This window comes from Orbicella franksi, chromosome 13, assembly GCF_964199315.1.
Source record: "Orbicella franksi chromosome 13, jaOrbFran1.1, whole genome shotgun sequence".
NCBI classification, from domain to species: Eukaryota; Metazoa; Cnidaria; class Anthozoa; order Scleractinia; family Merulinidae; genus Orbicella; species Orbicella franksi.
Window position 1 is genome coordinate 7265976 of NC_138157.1, and position 23690 is coordinate 7289665.

The 23690-nt window shown below is 40.7% G+C and overlaps 2 protein-coding genes across 5 annotated transcripts; one reads left to right on the forward strand and one right to left on the reverse strand.

Moving 5' to 3' along the window:
* Positions 1-835: 835 nt before the first annotated feature.
* Positions 836-15072, forward strand: LOC145465394 (DBH-like monooxygenase protein 1). Its single transcript, XM_081449175.1, has 14 exons — positions 836-1403; positions 3728-3874; positions 4157-4333; positions 5096-5179; positions 5699-5884; positions 6717-6819; positions 7415-7581; positions 8339-8411; positions 9220-9305; positions 9595-9633; positions 9804-9857; positions 13239-13363; positions 13958-14075; positions 14908-15072. The coding sequence occupies exons 1-14, from the start codon at positions 1131-1133 to the stop codon at positions 15064-15066; spliced, it is 1791 nt and encodes a 596-aa protein (XP_081305301.1). The 5' UTR covers positions 836-1130; the 3' UTR covers positions 15067-15072.
* Positions 15073-17664: 2592 nt separating this feature from the next.
* On the reverse strand, positions 17665-23457 carry LOC145465399 (serine/threonine-protein kinase PRP4 homolog). Of its 4 annotated transcripts, none has more exons than XR_014041586.1 (3): positions 19558-20398; positions 18458-18487; positions 17665-17753 (listed from the first exon to the last, which is right to left on the reverse strand). XR_014041586.1 is itself a non-coding variant. In XM_081449181.1 (3 exons), exons 1-3 carry the CDS (start codon positions 22578-22580, stop codon positions 17686-17688), a joined length of 171 nt encoding a protein of 56 aa, XP_081305307.1. In that variant the 5' UTR covers positions 22581-23404; the 3' UTR covers positions 17665-17685. The 4 variants fall into 4 exon arrangements, 3 of the variants coding, with proteins under 3 accessions (XP_081305307.1, XP_081305306.1, XP_081305305.1); XM_081449181.1 differs by lacking the exon at positions 19558-20398 and adding an exon at positions 22508-23404; XM_081449180.1 differs by lacking the exons at positions 17665-17753; positions 18458-18487; positions 19558-20398 and adding exons at positions 20435-20639; positions 22508-23457.
* Between the last annotated feature and the right edge of the window lie 233 nt (positions 23458-23690).

The following is a 23690-nucleotide window of genomic DNA, read 5'->3' on the forward strand; positions in this document are numbered from 1 at the left end:
CTTTGTCCACCGAATATTTGTCATATTATAACTTCAATTTTGAAATAAAAAAGGGGGGTGCCCATGCTCATTAAGGAGTAGTGAGACATTGAAAATGCCTCATTTTGGCATTATTTGATGATTATTATAAGAACGCATTCCCAGTAATTGTAAAATCTTTGTGAACCCAGACTCAAAAGAACACGCATTAAACTACAGTCAATGCATTGTGTCGAACACAAATAAACATTTTAAGTTTGATTCAGGCAGAAAGCTAAATTCTTGATTAAAAATTTGAACCAAATTTCTTGACGTGGTTACCGACTGCAAAATAGAAAAGACCACAGTGTGTCTGCTATTTTTCTTATTTATTCAATTTTCAGCAATAGAAATTAGATCAGTCTTTTCTCACGCAAAGCTTATGATTAGTTGATTATAATGACTGGAAAAAAAATTGGGGTTCCCGTACTCGTTTGTGAGCTAGAGCCATTTTTCAACCGACAGAGCTCAATATCAAGGCAAATCCGTCATGTTTTCAATATGCGCGTGCACGAGCACGCGCTAATGACGCCATAAATTATGCGCAGTAAGGATGCGCAATGCAAATGTGAGGAATGACCTTAAGCGAGCAGAATCCTACGCTAAAACTTGTTGCTAGAAGGAACTAGCCTTCCTACATGTTTAACGACGGAAAACACGAACTATATTCTGCGACGCGTACTCAAATAGTTTCACGCTTACTTAAACAAAGGATCATACAAAGATCATATTAGCGGTTATTATTGTGTAATCAATGTTGTTCTAAAATTCTGTCACGCTTCGTCACGCTTTCGTAGACTTTACTACAGCTGTATCTCAGTCAAAACTAGCCTGATTAACACCAAACTTGGGTATTTTGTGAATATCGGTGGATCAATAGTCGCTTATCCCATAATTTACAGACTCATACCTAGTCCTTTTCGGCTTGAAATCAGGCAATGTCTAGATACGTCACCGAAATCAGTCTGACCGCGAAGGCCCGGGAGAAAGTCGTAAAGGAACTGATCACCTCATGTTAAGCCTCTGCTCTCTACAGCCTGTGACAGAACTTGTGTGGTACAAGAAGTAACAAGTAGCTTACTCTTCAGTTCCTCAGTTGATTTCAGGGGATCATGAAGACACCGGCTTACCTTTTGTTGATCTCTGTATGTTTGGCAAAATCCTCGGCTGATCTGAAGCTGGAGCATTCGTTCTTTTCTCCTCTGGATGAAGACCAAAAAGTGAAGTTGTATTGGAATATTAGCACGGCAAACAGGGAAATATTTTTCACGGTGGAAGCCCAAACAACTGGATGGGTCGGATTTGGCATCTCCAGCGGGCAAGGCAAGATGGCAGGAGCTGATATTGTGATCGGCTGGGTAAAGGATGGTAAACCTTACTTCAAGGTAAAACAAACGCGTTCGCAGTTTCGAATTATCTAAGCACCGTATGATTTAATTACTCTATTCATGTCTATTTACATTTCACGGTAATTTCTTCGCGAATAACTGAACCGGGAACTTCGCCACACGGCACTAAAGCCGACCTCTTCCTGTAAGAGGGCTGATGCTCAACTTCCATTGGACTGAATTGGCTTAGTCCCGTCGTAAATTGCTAAAATATGAGAAAAAATACGAGTTGCGTTATGTGACCTGTAAACTTCAGACAAGGTTGCCCTAATTCAACACGATCAAAATGATGAGATTTATTTATTTTTTATTTTATCGGGATCGGCTCCTAATAAACTTCTGAAGTGTTCAGTTTTCTCAACATAACTGCTGCTTTTCGCAGTTTTAACGACGGATGTGCTTTGTGCAATGAACCAAATTAGGTACTTTGACGCCCAGAATAATGTTTAGACAACCGAGGTCTGTAAGATGTAACTAACAACGCAGGTATTCCGATGACAGCCGGTTAATTAACGGTCGATCTCTGTTATTGTGCAAAACTATTTTGACTTGGATTCAGTCGGGATATCGAGAATAACAATGTTTCTGGAATAGTTAACTGGACCAGTTCAGGGAAAAAGGTCTCCAGCTATTATTTAACACTTGATGACTAGTCCCTTGGGGAACAGTGAAGTTTGTTTCCCTCGAATCTCAATGTTTCCCGAGACGTATTGAGATTCGAAGGAAACAAACTTCACTGTTCCCCAAGGGGGCAGTCGTTAAGTGATTTGTTATATAGCAAAGCAAAACAGGTTCGGTGGAATACGAGGAGTGCGGAGTGCGGAGTGCGGAGTGCGGAGTGCGGAGTGTGGAGTGTAGAAAATGAGGAGTGTGGAAAATGCGAAGTGTAGAAAATACGGAATGTAGAAAATGCGGAGAGTGGAAAATGAAGAGTGTGGAAAGTGTGGAGTGTGGAAAATGCGGTGTGTGGAAAATGTGGAGTGTAGAAAATGTGTAGAAAATTTCAATTTTCCATTTTCCATTTTAGTAATGTCCATGCTGAGTGTGGAAAACGAGGCGTGTGTAATATGGAAATTAACAAATAATCTTTAATTCCGTTATGTTCTTGTTGAAAGAGTGTTTTTACAAAATTGTGACACATGCGTGTATTAAAATTAAAGAAATCAATGATTTCAACTTTAAGCTACCAAAAATATTGTTTGATGTAGCCATGAAAATGTAAGGATGCATCCCGTTTTTAAAGGGTATAGATCGATTGTTAATATCGTGAATTCATAATAATGTTAAGCGCATTGATTTCAATCTTTTATTTACCTATACTATTCGTTACTGTTCATTAGAGCTACAAAAAAATATTGTTCGATTCAGTCATGAAAATGTAAGGATGCATCCCATTTTTAAAGAGTTTAGATCAATTGTTAATATCGTGAATTCATAATAATGTTAAGCGCATTGATTTCAATCTTTTATTTACCTATTCGTTACTGTTCATTAAAGCTACAAAAAAATATTGTTCGATTTAGTCATGAAAATGTAAGGATGCATCCCATTTTTAAAGAGTTTAGATCGATTGTTAATATCGTGAATTCACATTAATGCTAAGCGCATTGATTTCAATCTTTTATTTATCTATTGGTTTCTGTTCTTTAGAGCTTCAAAAACATATTGTTCGATTGAGCCATGAAAATGCAATAATGCGTCGCTTAAAAGAAAATCGACCGATTCTTAACATCGTTAATTCACAGTAATGTTACGCGCATTGGATTCGTATATTTACCTATTCTTTTTTTCTTTATAGCTAGAAAAAATATTGTACGATTTAGCCATGAAAATGTAAGAATACATCCCGTTTTAAAGAGAATGGATCGATTATTAACATTGTTAATTCACGATAATGCTACGCGCATGGATTTCTTTAATTTACACGTATATGTCACGATATTATAAAACACTCTTTCAATGAGAATATAACGGAGTTAAAGATTATTTGTTAATTTCCATATTTCACACGCCTCGTTTTTCACACTCAGCATGGACATAACTAAAATGGAAAATGGAAAATTGAAATTTTCTACACATTTTCCACACTCCTTATTTTCCACACTCCGCATTTTCTACACTCCTCATTTTCCACACTCCGCATTTTCTACACTACGTACTCCGCACTCCTCACTCCTTGTATTCCACCGAACTGCTTCGATTAACCTGCGACTACGCGTGTTTGATTGAGTATCAATTTGAATGAGAAACTGGAAGGAGGCCATTAAGAAACTCAAAACGGATATAAGCTGACCATTTCCGCTACGAATTGTCTTTTGCAGGACCGTCATGCGGATGGTCACATGACACCCCAGATAGATTCTCAGCAGAACTATGAGCTAATATCCCTGCTGGAGAGTGATGGCAAAACTACAATGAAGTTCAAACGAAAGTTCGAAACTTGCGATCCCGAGGACAACGCAGTTCAGGTGAATGGTTTTTTGTGTACTGGTTTAGCGAATCGGTTTAGTCTGTTCACAGACGTTTCTTTTTTGCCACAAGTGTGTAAGATCAATTGCGGAGCGCGAGGACGGCCTCAAAGCGGGCTCTTTCCCCCATGGCCAGCCCCTTGCGTTCGCGCTTTTTCAAATCCCCTGCGATTGATACTTTTACTTGCGAACTCGACGAACTCAAGACGAAGAGGGTTTGTGGAAAAACTACTATTTGTTTGCTATAGTAATTATTCGTCTTTGATATAATTTTTTCTTCAGGAAGGAACGACTAAACTCATCTACGCATTTCATCCAGACGACCCTTCCTCTGAAGACAACATTCCAGCACACGATTTCAAAAGTAGAGGAGCTAGAAGTGTATTACTGCTCAATACTATAGACGATATCCCCAAACTACCTGATGATACCAAGACTTTCAACTTTACCGCCAACAAGGTAAAATTGTTGAGACGAAAATAGACAGATCAAATGTTATGAATGTTTCGAATACCGCACGAGTAAGCGCATCAACAAGGGTGTTGGTTTCTTAATGGCAACGCATAATTTTTCTCACTTTCCGCGTTTTTATCGAGTTATAGAAACAGAACTGGAAGAGAACGAGAAATGCTTTGGGAAGAGGAACTGTTGGCGAGTGTTTCCATTGACGTTTCGAGGCTTCTTTCAAGCTTTTCGGGTCAGGGGTTTTCTGTAACTCATAGAAAGAAGAAAATGTTCTTAAATTCTTTTAGAAAATAATGCGAGGCAAGGAAAGGAAAATCGCTCGCTTGCGGCGATTATCAACTTTTAAATTCTCATTACTCGCGTAGATTAGTTTTCTGCACTTCGACCGCGCAAAAAATGGGGCGAGCGAGGGTCTTCCCTCCTCTCGTCAAGTAATAGGCCATATTCGTATTCTCGGTATTGGACTGGAACTAGCTTGGGATGGAGGCTCATGCGGGGAATATCATTAAAAAGAGATTAATATCATTTGCATTTGAAAAGACTCCTTGCATTAGCCTCAATTTCAAGCTAGTTCCAGTCCAATACCGAGAATACGAATATGGTCTATTGCTCTCTCCTCAATTTTTGTCTGACCCAAAATGCGGGACTGGCTATATTACTGCTCTTATCCCGCGTTTTCGTTTGTTTGTTTGTTTGTTTATTTTCTTTCGTTTAGGCTTTCGTTCTTAGTTTCTTGTCTTTTTTTGTCTCTCGTAGACAACTCTGCCGACGAAACGTACAATTTACTATTATCGAGTGTTCGAGTTTCCAAAGTTCCAGAAGAGACATGACATCATTCAGGTAAGGCGGGAGGCGTTCAGTAAAACTGACTTCCGTTTTCAAGGGCATCTAGAAAAAACCTTTAGTGAAATTCGCATATCCCAGCCAACGCCCCTATATGCTCTCTCTCTGTCCCCTCATTTTCCCTTGGGTATGGTGGCTAACTTTCAGTTAAAGCAATTTAACCCATGCTTAGTTTACTGACACTGAAACTTTAAGTCCTTTTAATACTTCCCCCTTTTGACATCAATATTTTTCAGCTTGAAAAATGATGTTTGCACTATTTTTAACTACCCATAAGTGTACACATCACATGTGCTTTTTTCTAACCCCCAAAAATAGAAAGAAAGAAAAACGCACATTTGTTTCCAAGTTAACGTTATTTTCGATTGGCTGGAATATACAGTACGGTTGAACACCATTACTGGACAGTTCCCTTAAGCAGACACTAACTTTTTCCTGATCTCAAGTTTTTTCTAACTCGTTGGTACGCTTGTCTTGTATAGAAATAGTCATTTATATATCTGCTTTCCAATTTAGGTTGATCCTATAATTCAGGAAGGTAACGAGGGGGTTGTACACCACATGCTTCTTTATGAGTGCAGCGATGATTTCCCGAGGAGTAACCTAAGCTACGAAGGCACACTGGATTCTCCAGACATGCCGCCTGCTGTAGAGCAATGTGCCGGGCCTTCTATGATCGCGGGCTGGGCGATTGGTGGACAGGTATTGGTTACAAAGTGTTGTATTCTTGGAACGTGATGAACGGTTGTTAATATCTATTCGGTGGAATAACCTGCCTGTTCCATGCAGACTCTCGGTCGGTTGGGGACGAGCGAGGGAGAAGGAAAACGAGGGGGAGATTAAAGCAAGAAGAGGCGCATAAATCTCGCTTCGTTTTTCTTGTCGCTCTTCGTCAGCTAAGTTAGCGCCTGGAAAAGCACACGTAACACACGTAACAGCAACCTCGTTCCCAGGCCCTCTCTCTTCGGGATCCCTTGAGCGAGAGGGAAACTCGTACTTGAGAGACGGGAAACGACGTTGATGTAAAACATGGAAACATGCGTATACGTGCCACTCTCATTAACAGGGTTATGTTGAATGTGTTTAGTGCATCTGAGTAACGAGTTCATGTTCGAGTGTCAAGTTACTATTTTTGTATGGCTTACACTTTGTGTTAACCACACTTTGTCACGAGCCCCGTATTTTATTAGTTGTTTGTCCAAGAGAGGTAAGCGCTTGTCACGTGGTCTGCTGAGAAGATTGGGTTCCATTGCCCAGCAAGAAGACCGGGAGAAATACAAATACGAATACTAGAAAACAGGGTTCCAGTGAGTAGTCGAGTTATCAAATTAAAAGTCTGCCATGGTGCCCAGTCGTCCGTTCCAATGTTTCAGTGTACCGTTTGTACCCCCATCTCCTGATTCTCCCTTTTTGCTGCAAAAGAGGGAGACAATAGAGAGGGTCAAAACCATGGAACCAGATGTACGCTTGTACCAATGATATCACTTGACCAGATGTACGCTTGTACCAATGATATCACTTACCTGATTCACAGTCGTTCTATTATCCTGAGCACGTGGGATTATCCATTGGAGAGCACGACAGCCCAAAGATTGCAGTCTTGGAAATCCACTACGATAACTATGAAAGCAAAGCAGGTAACTTTCGCATGAGAACGATTTGTCATTGGGTCCGTCAATTCCAAGCCCCTTCATCCCACGGGGCATTTGTAGAGCATTTCAATTTTTTTTTTTTTTTGGGGGGGGGGGGGGGGAGGGAATCTTGCAAATGTCCCAGGGAGGGGCTACAATCCCGACATACAATTCTGCAATCCCGACAGTAAAGCTTCGGAAAAACTGCAAATTAAATGCTCAACCCATGGGACAAGGTCAAACTTCTGCTTGTCTGATTGATGATGGCTGATGATAAAAGCAACAATTGTTTAGCAATAAATGGATGTTAATTAATATCTATAACCATGGTTTTTGAAAGCTGTGCATCTCCGGAAAGTAACAAATTAAAACTTAACGTGAAATTATGCAAAAACTGGCATGCCATTTCACCGGGAATCCATATTTCTATGTTTGACTTCAACTGATAAGATAACCCTCTATTAAGCATCCTATTCTAATTGAATAACAGCCTAGCCTCACCCTACTTCCTTAACACTCGTGACGCTCGCATACTCAAAACAAAAATGCGCTCGCTCGAGCTACGTTGAAATAACTTTTCACGATACGATTTTCGTTCCAGGTATCATCGACAGTTCTGGTTTACGTTTTCACTACACAAGCCAACTTAGAAAGTACCGGGCTGCCATGTTATCAATTGGATTGAGTGTGCCGGGATCCCTTGTCATCCCACCCAATCAAGATAACTGGATAACAGAAGGTTATTGCGCTGAAGAATGCACAGCTGAGGTTTGTTTTTCAGGGATTAATTAATATATATATATATATTTTACATTTTTGTAGTAAATAATGCGATTGCTGCCGCTTTGAAGCAAAAAGGTAGCATGGCGGCAGTATAGATTTTGTTAGATTGGCAATTTCGGTATTTGGTTGTACAAAACGTTTTATTAGGATGGGAAGGGGGGGAGTAAAGGGGGATGACAAGATTTATTATTTTGGGAGGGAGCAGGGGTTGAAGGGCTGTAAGGCTGAAACATGCACAAATCCAAAAATGACCGGCGATTGTTCCGTTTTCAAATTTCGCAGCGCCGGTGTGGACTCACCAATCGTCACGCTGAACAGCATCAACTGTAAAAATGTGAAATTGTAAATATGTATGCAAAGATCTAGTTTGTTTACCCACGGAGCACCAAGGAGTTCACAAGAACTCGTTCAGAAATGCTCGTGCATTCCAAGATCGAATTGGAATTTGGAAATGTTGGTTTTTGAGGAGAGGGGAAAACCAGAGTACCCGGAGAAAAACCTCTCGGAGCAGAGTAGAGAACCAACAACAAACTCAACCCACATATGACACTGGGTCCGGAATCGAACCCGGGACGCATTGGTGGGAGGCGAGCGCTCTCACCACTGCACCATCCCTGCTCCCCAACTGAAACTCTTTTAGCTCAGTAGGCGTGATTTAGAGACATTCTTGATTTTGTTCAGGTGAATCAACATGCACTGAAAACTATTCTATCTTTACCATGACATCACTATTATGTCACAGGGTCTGAAAGGCTCCACACTCCCAGATGGAGGAATCCGGATATTTTCCGCTGCTCTTCACACTCACTTAGCAGGTGAGAGACTGCAAGCGGAAATAGAGCCTTTCACTCACTATGTTACCATCTTAATTCACATTCACTGAAGACAGTCAACGAGTATGTAAATGACCGTAAAATAATTACAGTGGCGTAATATTTAGCGCGTTGGACCCCGGATAGAACGACCCGGGTTGGCCATCAGGTCTTCAGCGCTTATCTCCGCTTTCCATAACCATAAGCGATTAGGAGTATCTCTACTTTCCGTACCCTAGACGGGAAGCTACGTCGTCGCGGGATTAGTTCCTAGCATTTTATTCACCGTTACCCATTCACACATCAGGGTGAAGAGAAAACAGTCTTGCCTAATCCTAGTCCAAACGTCCATGCTACTGCCGTGCCCGGCAGTGGCATCACAAAAGAACGGCAGTGGTTTCAAACGTCGAATTTATTTCAGTCGCGCCGAAGATCGGAAGAAGTTTGCTTTGTTGAAGACCATTTTAAATGCTAGAAAGCAACGGCAGCTGATGCAGCAGGTTATGAATTCAGTTCGGCACGGCTAGAGCACGCCGTTTGAAGCCAGGTCGAGCTACTGCCGTGCGGTACGGCAAGGCCAGCCGTACTAATAAAAATTCAGCCTGCTCAAGTGAGTGGTTTCAAACGTCGTGCTACTGCCGTACTCAAGTCGAACTGAATTCTTGAATTAAGGGGAGGGTACAGCACAATGATCGCAGGTTAAGCTTTTATCTCTACGTCTAGTCCACAAACAGCACTGAAAAATATGTTAAAAAAAGAACATAAGAGGTAAGCTCATAAAGTTTCTCTCCCATTTTTTTTTCAAATAAAGGTCATGCAGCATACACTCGACATGTGAGGAAAGGAGTTGAACTTCCAGAGATTATCAGAGACGACCATTATGACTTCAACTTTCAGGTGAATGATTAGCTTAAACGTTAAATTCAAACAGGAATTTACGGGAGAACATCAAACATTACCAGAAGTGTTTATTAAATTACATAGCCATAAACTAGGCGCATCTCAGTCGGTTCGAAATTTAAATAGCAAAGTGACAGATCCCCTATACCCTTTCATAAACCTCCCGGGAACATGCTCCGCCTGCTCTCCCCGACGTAGGTGAATGACCAGTCGTGGCAGCTCACTTAGTATACTATCGTTCGTTTCATTCTGATCCATTTCCTTTCTTTTTTTTTTTCTTTCAAAGGAATTTCAGGTTCCCAGGGAGGAGGTAACAGTCCTGCCGGTAAGGAAGTGCAACGGAAGTTTGTTAGAAAATACACGTGAATTTGTACTTAAGTACATCCTGTTTGTTATCCTGGTACCTGAAGTTTTTCTTTCTTCTTTCTCGTTGGCTATTCATTCTCAGAAAACTCGTGCTTGTAGTCACTTCGTAATTGCATTTTTTTTTTTCAGGGAGACTCCTTAATAACAGTCTGCAAGTACCTCTCAGGAGAGAAAATGATAACTGTATGTGGAGTTACTGACCGCCTTACCCCTTCCTTACACATTGTTACTCTAAGACCAATAAGTCTACATCAGGAGCCATAATCGGGGACGGAGACCGTAAGTCTTGGGATCCGCGCGCACCTTTGATATGGGACAATTTTTCTAGTTAGAACAAATGGCGCCATCCTGACGTCAAATATCCGCGCGGATCCATGCACATGTCGGGGGCTCTCGCGTGGATGTTGTCACGTTGCGTGATCAAATGATGAGAGTTGAGAGACCTTGAGAGATTATCTTGCGTATTTTTCCCAGCGATGGCAGGGAATAAGGCAGGGAATACGAACCAGGGCGCTTATATGTAGTTTTATGCTCTGAGCTGACGGAAAAGGTGGATTTTTCAGTGTCGAAAACAAGACTTCAATCTCCCGCTGGGAATGAATAATAAGATCTGCTCGCGCTAGTTGGGCCAAGCTTACGCAAAGCTTACGCGTATGTTTTTGCGTTTGTTCTGACTTAAGAATATAGCCAGAAAACTCTCTACTCTGGTATCGAGTTAATTTGTGAGTTTCTCAGACAATGGTTAATCATAACCAAAACCTGTTTTGATGGTTTCTTATTGTTTCTGCTTGTTTGGTGAGTTTGCAAAAGTTTTTGAAGGGAAGGTCTGACGCGTACAATTAGCTCATTTGCATAGTGCAGCTCGTGCACTTTCAAGTCCGAGTCGATGTTTTCAATTGTCAACAAATCTTGACAAAGATTTCTTTCGTTATTTTTTGTGCTGAGATGCTGCAACAAATTTCACGAACGCAAAAAAGGCTACTAACATCGTTTGTGTTCCTTCAACATAAACATAGCGAAGTTTTACACTGCAAAAATGAAAATAGACAAGGAGTTTTGATAACTCGATCAACAAAATCGAAATCTTTATTCGAAGTTGATTAAAGAAAGCGTCAACGGAATTTTGCTGATTATCTCTGCTTTATTCGCATATTTTCAGCGTAGCTTTTAATATGTTCTCAAACATTTATCAATCTTAAACATTCAAAAACAACAGAGTTATTGTTTGAGTTCGATGTACGTTTTCACACGAAAGTGCGGCGGAAGTACAATTTGTCATGTTTACTGACTGGTACAAAACAAGCATCAGCGGGCGCTCTCATTCATCGACAACAGAGAATTTACTGAATTTTTACACGAATAAAAGTGGGTAGTATCTACGGACGTAAAGTTATTGGGCCTTGATGAAACATCAAGCGTTGCTTACAATTCAGGCGAAACTCAAACTAGCAAATTTTGTTTTACTTTTCGGTCGCGACTGGCCAATTTCTCGCAAGCGTGTGGCAAGAGGAGTAGGAAACTATGAAGTCCTGAAGCTCTGCTATATCTAAATATATCCAGCTAGTTTTTTGCTGCGTAATGGAAAGCTGTTAATCTTCAACATATGTGAAATTTAAAGTGGAGTAATGTACAGCTCATGTAAAAGAAGCATCCGTTGGAACACAACTTGGTCAGCGATATATATCTAAGCTTAAAGCGGAACATACCTAAATTCGACACTGTCTTATTTCACTCAAACTGGAGCAGCTTACGACGAAAATACTTAAGCAAAATTCCAACAGACGTAAACGCGCTGAGTTGTGGGCCAAAAACATGAAAAATGTCGGGAATTTCGGACGCCATTCCCCCCGCGCGACATCCGCAAAAATCCTCGCAGCATGTACGCGCGTGTACCGCAGGCGATGGCGCAGTTTGCTCTAAAATTAACAAATGGTAAACGCCATAGCATGCACTGTTGGGTTATGGATGCACGCGGGAGGTTGCTAAGCACGAAAGAAGCGTAAGAGTCGCACGAGGCAATAGCCGAGTGCGACTCTAGCTTTTTGAGTGCTTAGCAAACCTCCCAAGTGCATCCATAACTCAATAGTGCACGCTATGGCGTTTACCATTTGTTTTATAACATAACATTGAGACATTGGAACAACAGAAGTCTTTTTATTGAGCTACGTCACAAAAAAATGTTCGTGTAGTCTTACATGACAAGAGAAAACAAGCGCGCGAAAATTCATTCATGACAACCGACTGCACACCAGTAACTCGATAAAGTTCCATCTTCAGACAACTGTGAAGACAGTTTCGCATTTCTGGAAGAAGAACGTCGGCCATTACTTTGGAAACAATGTCTGTCAAAAGATTTGCTTTGTAAACATTAGCACACGCGTCAGCAGCGTGCACCCATGAGCAAATAGTAGACGCTAGATTAACCAATCAGAGCGCGCGCTTTGCTTTAGTTATGTTATGAATAGAATTATTGTCCCATATCATGGGGACAACCCCAATACTAGAAATGGCGCGCGCTTACGGTCTCCGTCCCCGATTATGGCTCCTGTCTACATACAAGCCAAGTGGCCCATCAGGCCGGCGCTTATCTCCGGTTTCTGTCGCATGAAGCGACTAGGAGTATTTCTACTCCCCCCTGGATCGGATGCTAGTCCACTGCAGGGTTAACCCCAGTATTAAATTCGTTCGCCGGTATTTTCTTGCCTGTACCCATTTATACACCTGGAGGCACTGCGAGAGTAAAGTGTCCAAGAACACTGAACAATGTCCCCGGCCAGGACTCGAACCCGGACCCCTCGATCCGGAGACGATCGCACTAACATGCATGAAATGGCTTGGACCCGAGACGCATCAGAAACGCCGATGCTTTCTCAAAGTCCTTCGTGGTTGTAGGGAGTACCGCGCTCTTCGTACTCGGGTTTCCCTGGATGGCGGAATCCCCCTCACCCCCGCCGCCCACCCCCCACCTCCCACCTTTGCAACTCGACTTGCTTGTAGGCAAGTCGTCTGACGCATGTCCACTTTATATTAGGCAGGCCAATGTAAGGGAAAATATACGAGCTTTTCTAATTTGTAGGGACGGGCAAAAGTTTCCATAAGAAGTGGGAGTTCAGGAAACCTAGTTATTAAGCGAGAATCACCATGATTAATGGCTAGCTCTGCAAGCAGGCAAGATGGACCAAAACCTACATTGCAATCGGCTACCGAAACGAACAAGACAGACCCCGATCGCGATTACCTCAGTGTGTGCCTCAAGAAAATGGAGTTCTTTGTAGAATTATAATATTCTTTTGTTGACCAAGTTCTTGAAGAGTTTGTATCTTGTCCTCTCTCTTGTCTGTACACGTTTGATCAACCTCGTCCCCAGGGCCTTCTCCACGAGGTTGCTTTCTTTCACCGTACTCGTTTCGCGCGTTATTTGTACTCTACGAGGGGTGTTGAATGATGCCACAAATAATTTGACTGCATAGATGAAATATTGAATTACTTTTATACGAGTTTATTTGTTTTCTTTCTTTCTTTGTTTATTTTTGGTTTGTTTGTTTGTTTGTTTGTCTTTTTCAGGGTGGTCTTGGTACAGATAAAGAAATGTGCCTCTCTTTCCTCGCTTACTACCCGAAACTGAATTTAACGAGATGCTGGTCGAGCTACAAACCTGCTTTCAAAAAGTTTCAGAAAGCATTTGTGAAGTGAGTTTGCGACATTTTTTCCGTGGTTTACTTTGCAAGTAGAATATAGTTTGCCAGGTTCCTTTCCCATTTTTCGGTAATTTTTAAATTCTGAATTTTTTTTTATCATGTAGTCTTAATTTTATACAGGGCCCCTTTTGATACCAGCCTATGGTTGATGGTGCTACCCTGCCTAAATAAAGATGACTTGACTTCACTTGACTTCTGTGTTCTGATCTATTGCCGAGTTCAGCTCACTCGCATCGGTTGAGTGGAACACAGCGAATCTGAAAATGAAACGAGATCCCATTAATCGATGTAGTCAACGTCAAACTTTGACCAATGCTCGTTTTTCGCCCAACAGCTGAATCCTGAATCTGAAATTAAAAGTCACCTAAAACCAATTTTGATGACTTTTCCTTAAAAAAAAAAACCGTCAGCTTAGATGCAATCGGTCGCTTGCATTGTGAATTGGCAACACCAATGGCTGAACTGTCAGATCATGATAGAGCGGAGGGACGTGGGGGAGGTAGGGGTGAATGAATACATGAATGAACTTTATTTGGACTGTAATTCGCCTTACGATTAAAGTAACTATTCTTCTTTCATTCGTAGTGTCCCAGGGGGATGGAAAGGGTGGACAGATAAGTTGGCCTCTGAACTACGTAAAAGTTATCAAGAAACGGACGAGATTTACGCATATTGCAGCGTCGGCAACGGTAATCCTTTACCGGTGAGCATTTAGAATCAGAGTTACAAAATACCGCCCAGAATATCAGCGACAACCCCTGTTTAACTCTGAACTACTTCTTGCTGTCGTAAATTTCGGCCGTGATTTTTTAGTGACATCTCTATCAACCAAAGCAGACAAATAGAGCAGCGATCACTGAACAAGTTTCATGCTGAACGTTGTCACATCTTTCAAAAACTTATCTCCCGAAAGGGGGAAAATTCCATTGTCTGGGACGTACCAATATTCGGGGGGTACTCCCTTATATGGGCTATATAGGTATGTGCGGCCCTTAAGGGTATGGTTTTTCAGCCGTTTTGGTCATAAATAGGGTATGGTTTTTGCACTCTAGCCTTGATATGGGTATTTTATTTAAGCAGAAGCCATTTTTTTTCGTCATTATCGAAAAGAAAATCAACAAACGCCCTTCACCAATTATGTTTACGGTAATTTAACATTGGTCTGAACTAGGGAACTAATTATAAGGCAGGTCTGAAACAGGGTTTTGATTTAAGGGTCAGGTCATAAATAGGGTTTCGAATTTGTGGTCAGGTCATAAATAGGGTAGGGAATATCGCAGATTTTGGTCATAAATAGGGTAAGGGGTTTGGGAAGCGAGCCGCACACCCCCGCCCAATTTTTCTGGGAGAAACCCCCCCCCCCCCCCGTACCAATATCGGTAGACGTGGAGTCGTGAGAACAAGCTCAGTGAAGACGAACTTGGCTGCCGGAAACATACCTGATTTCCAGTGCTTTCAACTACTCTCCGCCGCTCTCCGTACAGTAGGAGCACTTCAGTTGAATTTTTCACAATCTTATGTTTTCTGTCTCTTAGGGCTTTCGAAAGACACAGCTCTCCAAGCCAGTCATCAATACTCCGTTGAAGAAAGAGCCAGAGTGTGAGGAGATCACGAGCTCCTGTGACAAACTGGCCTCATGCAGCCTTGTGTTTGTCGCAGCGGTTTTTATGTTGTTCATCTCCTGTTTTTACTGATATGACGTCATGGAATCCATAAGTAGAGTAGTACATTCTGGGAACAATACTTTCATGAACGATATGCAATTTGTAATCTGCCTCAATCTTTCTCAAATCTTATCATCTTTGTTTCTTTTTGGCATATTATTAGTACTTTCTTGTTCCTACGCTGTACACTGCAGTTAGCGATCCTTCGGTTTACAGGCAGTTTTGTACATCCCGATAACCGCAGACAAACAAAGATAGTTTCCTAAAGATTTCTTGGCGGGGCGGAATTTGGGAACATTTGCTGCTGAAGCAACATGTTTCTGAGAATTCCAAAGCATTTTTCCTTCTCGGAAGCAAAATATTTGCCACCGAAGTTACGCCTGATCACGGGTTACTGCAAAAAAAAAAAAAAGAAAGAAAAAAAGGTGGTGTGGTGATGTGTAACGCTTTACTTCTCGTCCAACCAAGAGATTATCTCTTGATCCAACACATTGTAAGGTACTCAGTGTCTACTATACGTGTAATTTTACGATGGTGACGAAACTTAACGATATTTTTATGTAACGTGTCAGTTAGTAGTTAGCAACCAAATCTGACCTTGGAGAACTTGTACTTGTTAAATATCGGGAAGCCTTCGGATGGCTTCTAATAGGTCTGATTAGGCCCGATGGAAACACACGCCACAAATAACTACATTTCAACATGGCGGCCATACAGGAACAGGGTCCGCCCCTTTATTAAGCATGCGTAACAAAACCGCTGACCAATACATGACAGTACTCAAGCCGGGGGGAACTCCCATATAAAAGGACGGGGACACTCCGGCTGTACCTTTTCAGGAGCATATCATGACCTTTTAGGGATTAATTAAATAAGCGGTCTTGGTACCTCTTAGGCTGTTCGGCCTTATTGACCTTTTTTGAGCCCAAAAAATAATTAACAGGAGATATTTGACAACCCACTTAACGTACGAGTAGGTATTCGAAGCAATCGTGTTGTTTTAGATTTGATACCTCTTAGGCCCAGTTCAGACTTCGAACTTTTCATGAGCCAAACTTAATTCGAATTTGGACCCAAATTATCAAAAGTACGGCTGTTGATTCGGACGTCCAACTTAATTCGGCGAACTTTATTTAGTTTGAACCAAATCACATCGAAATGCCAGCGATTTTCAGGCAAAGTGTAAACTGCTTTTAAAATACGTTATAATAATTTATACATTAGGTTCGGCACATGAAAAGTTCGAAGTCTGAATCAAAGCCGTTCCAAAGCCGAAATTCCCGGCTGAGCTAAAGGGGAAGAATAGCTTAGCCGTTCCAATATTAACTCATTTAGAGGCCGAACTTCTCTTGTACTTAACTCAACGTAGTAGGTTCGGCTCATGAAAAGTTCGACGTCTGAACTGGGCCTTAGGGGTGGAAAACCAATCAAGCTACGCCCACAAAACACGATCTTGGTACCTTTGGGGGGTTCCTTTCGAAATTTCCGAACAGCGAACTAAGTTTCTTTCTACCGCGGGACCTCGGGATAATCGATTCAGATTTTAAACTAGTGCTACTCCCAAGTGCATGCAAGCACGTTCATCTTTAACGATTTGTATTTTAACCAAAACTCAATTGCTAACTGGCTGCGTAACGAATAATAAAAGTGAGCGCCTTCTAGTACGCCAAGGAACAATTTTTTTTTAAGGGAAAGCAGTGCAACTTCTACAAAAAATAAACAAGTCAGATTAGGATGTCACTCGAGTTCTTTTTTTATCATTTGGTACTACACAATCAATCATAACCTGAAATATTAGTTTTCCAGAGGGGAATGGTTATGAAGCCCGGCAAACATCAAAGGAGCAAACAACGATGCCAAGATTTATGTTGGAGGGTCCCGACCGTGCACAATCTTTTGTTTTGCGTTCATACACTGCGTGAATTACGTAACCAAAACGTTTCTATTGGTTAGTTCCGCAGTACGGAGTAAACAACTATTGTGTTTTGTGCACGGTCAAGGCCAAAAAAGCGAACAAAAACCTACAACAAAGACATTTGTCGGGTTTCATAACCATTCCCCTCTATTAACTATGCTGAAATCAGGGGTTCGTTTATGGAGATGGTGGAAGCAAAAGCCTGATCTAAGACCAACTCAAGTTAGCCCGAGTATCATGCCGGGGAAGAGAAGGGAGAGAAAATCAGGATACTCAGGCTAAGCTCAGTTAAAATCGACAACAGACTCCGGCATGCCATGTTGTTCACTACATAACTTAAAATTTATAACACAATAAAGCAGAGATGCATCGAACTTTAATCACGGCACTTGCAAAAATCCCAAGTCATTGTTACTAGACTCCTCCTGCAGGTATTTGTGGATACTGTGATCACAAGCTAACCTTGAGATTTCTTCCCAATTCGATACCGAAACAGTTATACACGCGCTGATCTACAGGAAATCCACGACGGGCAATTCGTTTAGAAAGTGCAACCCGAAAATTGATCTCAAGCTTTGAGAGAAAAGAGTTACAATCTCGTTAGCTTATTTCTAGAGAATGTTTGAGACCAATGAGGCGTGATTGGTCAAAATCCAAGCTTAGTCAGGCTTAGTCCTAATAGTTTTCTCTGTCTTGGGCACGAAGCGCAAGCAAGGTCCTGGCGCAAAGTTTAGTCAACGCACGGGTAGTTCACAGGTTGCATGCTCGCTGATACTTTTACTGAAAGGTCTCCACGACTCACCTAGGAGAAGAAAACAAGTATATAAGTACCAAATCACTTGATCAGTGGGATAATGAAAATAATAGAAGCAATCCCGCTAATTTTCACTATTGTAATTTTTGAAAAGCTTAGACGTAGAGATCTGTAGAAATCCATAAACGATGGCAAGCTATGTAAATTTGATGAAGTCAGTGCTCGTGAGATGACAGGAACCCAAAGGGAAACCTGGCACAAGAATTGGGAGAGGATTAGCAAGTGGCTTGACTTGTAAATGTGAGGTTCCGCGCTGTTAGCTTGGTTGAACGCAGACAATTCCTTTTCAGTTTTTGGCAAATGCTACATGTAAATAACAGTGGGTTGGGGATTAACCAATAACCGGGGAGCAGGATTGGCGTCGTGGAAAGAGCGCTTACCTCCCAACAGAGTGGCCCGGGTAGATTCCGGCCCAGTGTCATACAATGTATGTGGGCAGAGTTTGTTGTTGGGTTTCGCCTTGCTCCGAGGGTTTTTCGACGGGTACACTGGTTTTCTTCCCTCCACAAAAACCAACGTCTCCAAATTCCAATGCGACCAGGATGTAGGGCTCACATGAAAACCAGTTGGGACTGATGTGGCTTCCTCTCTAAATATTTCAATTTATTTATTATTTATTTATTTATTTATTTTGCCCTTCATCCCCTCTTGCTATTAATAAATAATTATTAATCTCAATGATGTCACAGTACCTTTGGTTACCGCTGACTGCCTTCTACCACCTGCAGTGGAAACAAAAAACACTGATGGGAAACCAACTTAACGAAACTGATGGATACATGTACATCAGAAGTGGGGCTCTAAAAAGGGCGTATTTTAAAAACAATTTTGGAAAGCTTTACGGAGACTAAAAAATGTTACAAAATGAATCTAATTCAACTGCAAGCAAGCTGTTGCATCCAACCTCCCCGCACATGTTAGTGTACGTACTCTGTTTCCCTTAAAAGGAGCTACGTCACAGTTTGCAGATCTTGAAAAGTTAAGCCTAAATTGTTCAAGTTCGTGGTTTGTAATCCGTGTCAATCTTTTCCATCCTCAACCATCCTTGTTCTTTTATGGTTTAGTATTATCTCTTTAGTGTTTTTCTATCAAAGTAAACTATTATTTTCAGGTGTCCTTCAATTTAAAGCTAGTTTTGTACGTGGCCAAAATAACTCAAAATACCGTGACTGAGCTCCTTTAAGCTCTGTAATAGTTCGGCTTCTAGTTCTTTCAGATAAAGTCTTAAGCTTCCACCATTGCCAGGCATACTGGGCTTCAGGGCTTCGCTTCGTTGACAAAGTAACTTTGGTCACCTCACTAATTGCTAGACACTTTTATGTAAGTTTTTAGAATTGGTTGTACATCATGATGCTATTTTCTCGCTGACCATCATCTACATTGATGTTGATCTCCGTTAAGCCTTGCGAGGGATCTTGTAGATAGAGCACACACGCGTAAATATGTCAGCCAAAAATGTTCAAAACTTAATGTGATGTTTCTCATCAAGCCAACTTGATAACTACATGCATAGTCATATTCTTACACTGCAGCTTAAGATACATGTACTCTCTTTTACGAGTAGCTTTTCACCTGCATGGTGTGACAACATGGTTTTACCTACTACGGCCTTAAAAATCAGAACCAGCCTGTACAGCGTATTACTGAAACACGCTACATGAAAGTACTCAATCCGCACTGAATGGTCACAAAGAAGGGTTCCAACCAGAATCAATGAGAAAGGCAGGAATTCAAATAAATATCATGTTACATGCAAGTAAACTGAAGGAAACAAAACGTGAAAGCAAAACACCTGTAAATACACTGACAAATACTTCCGTATTGCAATGTCAAATACTGGGAAACCAAGACCTTTTGAGCCACTGTACATTTAGGTTTTCCATGTCCTTTGTGTTATGTCTCACAGGAATACCTCCAATAAAGATGCGATATCTCTTTAATCCATTTCACCGTATAACCGTGTGAGGATTCAGTAGCACAACCAGCATAAAGGCAAAATGTAAGAGAAGAACTGGTTAGCAATGATACCAAAATACGGTGCTTCGATAAGGTCGATTGTACACTGTCTATGTCCTCAAGTTGTCTCAATGCCACCACCAAGCCCCTACTTCCCTATGCTTGAATTTATTCAAACCTTTAAGGAGCTCAGTCACGGTGTTTCGTCTTTTTTTTTTTTTTTTTTGGCCACCTACAAAATCTCCTTTAATTGGAAAGAAACCTGAAAATAATAGTTTACTAAGATAGGGAAACATCAAAGAGATAACAATAAACCATAAAGGAACAAGGATGGTCAAGGATGGAGAAGATTGATACGGATTGCAAACGACGAATTTGAAAAATTGAGGCTAAACTTTTCAAAATGTGCAAACCGTGACTGAGCTCCTTTAACAACCCTTGAGGGAAACAGGGAGACTCTGACTGGCACTGCTAACGCCACTTAAAACGTTCATGACAAAATGATTACATTATTATCAATATTTATAGTTCCAACTCTGGAGTGGTCCACCTAGTGTGATCAACACAGTCCAATTCAAGACTTTTTCCACCTAGAGAGGTAGACTAGGTGAACTAATACATTTCCATTTATGACTACACTGCAACTGTACATTTGGTTTTGATTTCCACAAACACGACCAACCCACTATTTTCAGTTCTGGTTGCTCTGAGAAAGTGCAGCACTGTCTAAATTTATTCAGATATAAAGAACTGTAGCAATCGAAAGTAATTTCAGACTTTTAATTATTGGCATAGAACCTTCAAATTTAGTAGGAAGCTTGAAATAACAGTGAACATTACCCTAGGTACTGGAGAAATAAATGCTATAGCTATTCTTGAACATGTTAAGCTGATTGTCACTCAGTACCAAGGTTGTTCCTGTGGGGAAACTATAACACATTACAGTCAGAATATGATAAAAGAAAAATATAATCAAGAAAATAATAATCTTTAATCTGGTTTCAACTAATTTTGCCACTACAAAGCAAAATCTGGGTAAATAAGGAGCTGCTTTTAATAAAGTTAATTGCCATATTTCTGACTGCAGATAACTGGCTGCTAAGTTATCACAATACACTGCCATCTTAAGACGGCAAAATCAATACAATTAATAATAATTAGTTGTAATATTAATTTCAATATTACTGTTTTCCTGCACGATCTATTGTCGGTTAAAAACGTAATGTTCAAGGTTGGATGCACAGTCCTTGCATAAGAAATACACGGTGCGTTCCGCAGTAAGTATTAGCCTGCTATTCGGGGTTAAGCTGTGAGCTGAGAGCTCTCTTGTTTGTGGCAGAGCTTCGAGTAACCTTGCTTGAACGACAGAGCCAAGACAAGGGAGATGGTTCATACTCTGTAATTCCATCACGCGAAAGCCAACATGAAATCCAGACAAGAGAGCAGCACAAAACCCAAACATGAGTGCGTGCGTACAATGCGCAAGTGAAATTATTTCGTAATTTCACGAGTACACGAGAAATTTTGCGCCAAACGTTGCCATGGAAGTTTGGTAATTTCACATGTGAACTTATAAATTAACGCTTAAATTTCGCGCCAAAATTATGGAGTAATTTGTCACCCATGATATTATGGTGTAGATCCTCTGGTTAAGCTTTGAAGGCCAGAACCCAATAAACAAGTTGATACACTTATAAATTTACTCATTCAAAAAAAAACTTTAAAATTAAGAATCAAAAGACAGCAAACATGTATTTTCCCTCCCCCCAAAAATAACCAACACACAATTTGCGCACCATAACTGTATTTACAAACTTAATCTTAGCTTAGTTGCTACAATAATGGTCGAATTGGCTAATTAGTAATGGAAAAACGACACTGCTTAAGTAGGGCTAAAAGAATCACAAGATATAGAGAAGTTCATCATTTAATCTACAACTACGTATTTTTTTCCGTTCTTTTCAAAACATTCTAGCTAAATTTAGGGGTGGCAGTTTGCACTTATACACCACATAACAATACAGTCTACATCATGGATGGTTCTTTTTTTCATATTATTTAAAGCGTGATTTGAAACTCTTTGTCACTCACGTCTGAGCCCTGAGTTCAACTAACACAAGCCCTGGTTAGAACGTTCCCAACATTTTTCAACAATGACATCATTTTTCCAACAATGATCAAACATTTGCGATCAGTATCACGGCATGTCAATATTGTATGCAGTCCAAAACAGGAAGGTCAAACAAGATTTCATTTCCTCCCACATTGGAACTGTTTGACCTGGGCATAACATAATGAAAAACACATGCGCATTGCCCATGATGTGTGTACTGTTTTGGAAATTCGTGACTAGTATACAAAGGATCTATTGACTTACACTCTGTAACAATGATTACTTGATGCAATTTGCATGCATCATGTGAAAGTGTGATAGGAATGAACTTAGGTTTCCCAAAAGAAGCTGTCCTACAGTGTACAATGCCCATGACTTCACATCACTGAGACTACACCTTAACACAAACTTTGCTTCCTTGTACATATATCTTTCTGTAGAATGTATGCAGTGGCCCCATTAGTCTCAGAATAAGAGCATGTAGCTTTGTGTGTGAAAAATTACAAACAACAGTTTGTGAAGACATATGCAGCCATTCACAAAAGTGTGCAACTACATGTATCTAAGAGCCGCTCTTAAAATGTCTAATGTCTAACAATTAGAATAGAGTGAATGGTGGATTCAAGAACACACAAAAACTCAAGTCTTATTAACAGTGTTCGTCGGCTCAAACCTTTTCTGTGATGAAAGGATGTGTGAGAGCCTGATTGAGTGAGATCCTTTTTGCTGGGTCTAACATGAGACATTTGTCAAGTAGATCCTTCAGTTGCATGACTTTCCGCTTATGTTCCTCGTTCAGCTTTTTGTAACCAAGTAAGGATTCAACCACTTCTTTGTTTGGGTTGATTGTGCCCATTACAGTTATCTTTCCCTAGAAAAAGAAGGTTGCAGTAGCTCATCAGCATTGTGAAACCAGGTCTTTTTGGATCAAAGCACTGTTACAGAGTTTGCAAGTGCTCTTTAAAATGTAAGTTCCACAAATGCTGGGAATGTATAAATGCACAGTCTCTCTTCAACAAAAATTATATACAGAAAATTTATCAAACCAACAATTTTTAGACTTGGCCAAAGTAACACTTGCAGTGTACATAGATATGTGTAGTACTTTTAACTTGTCAAACACTTTTATCACTCTGGCTCAGGGTTTGGGTAGCCACATCCTCTGCATATGACATTAAATAAAATTATCCTTATCCTTCAGAAATCATACATGCAAGTGTCAAATGGTGTGCAGAAGCTCATACAGTCTACACGAGTATACAGTCATGTCCCAGAAAGAAATAGTTATTTTCAAACATTTTCGCAAAGTTGTCTGCTTTTTTGGAAATTCCAGGAAATGTTGTTCCGTGCCACCCTACGCCAAGGTCACAAAAAGAAACGGAGATGATAACGAGCTGGACTCCCTTAAAATCATGCCATTAAATAGTGTTTAAAAGAAAAAAAAACGTACTATCCACTGGGCATCGTACATTCGAGGGAGTTTCACAACTCAAAAGAAATCAATCGCAGAATTACACAGGATGCACCTTCAAATTCCTTCTCTAAAGACAATGAAAGTCTCAGCCTCAACCATAGAAGAAAGGAAGGCCTTCCATCATTGATTCAGGCGACGAGAACTGAACTTTTGTACCTGAAGTAGAATATTTTCGTTTTGATTTCAGAACTGCTTGTTTCTTTGTCATGCTCGAATGAGTTTTCGTCACATGACATCGTTTTGCATCCTAAATAGACGTAAAGGCGTTTCTGGTTCTGCTTCTTTTAACAAACCGGCTACTGGAACAATGCACCAAAACTCTAAAATTTAAGGCGATAAAATTGTGCGATTTCAAGATGGATCTAATAAAGTGGCAATTGAA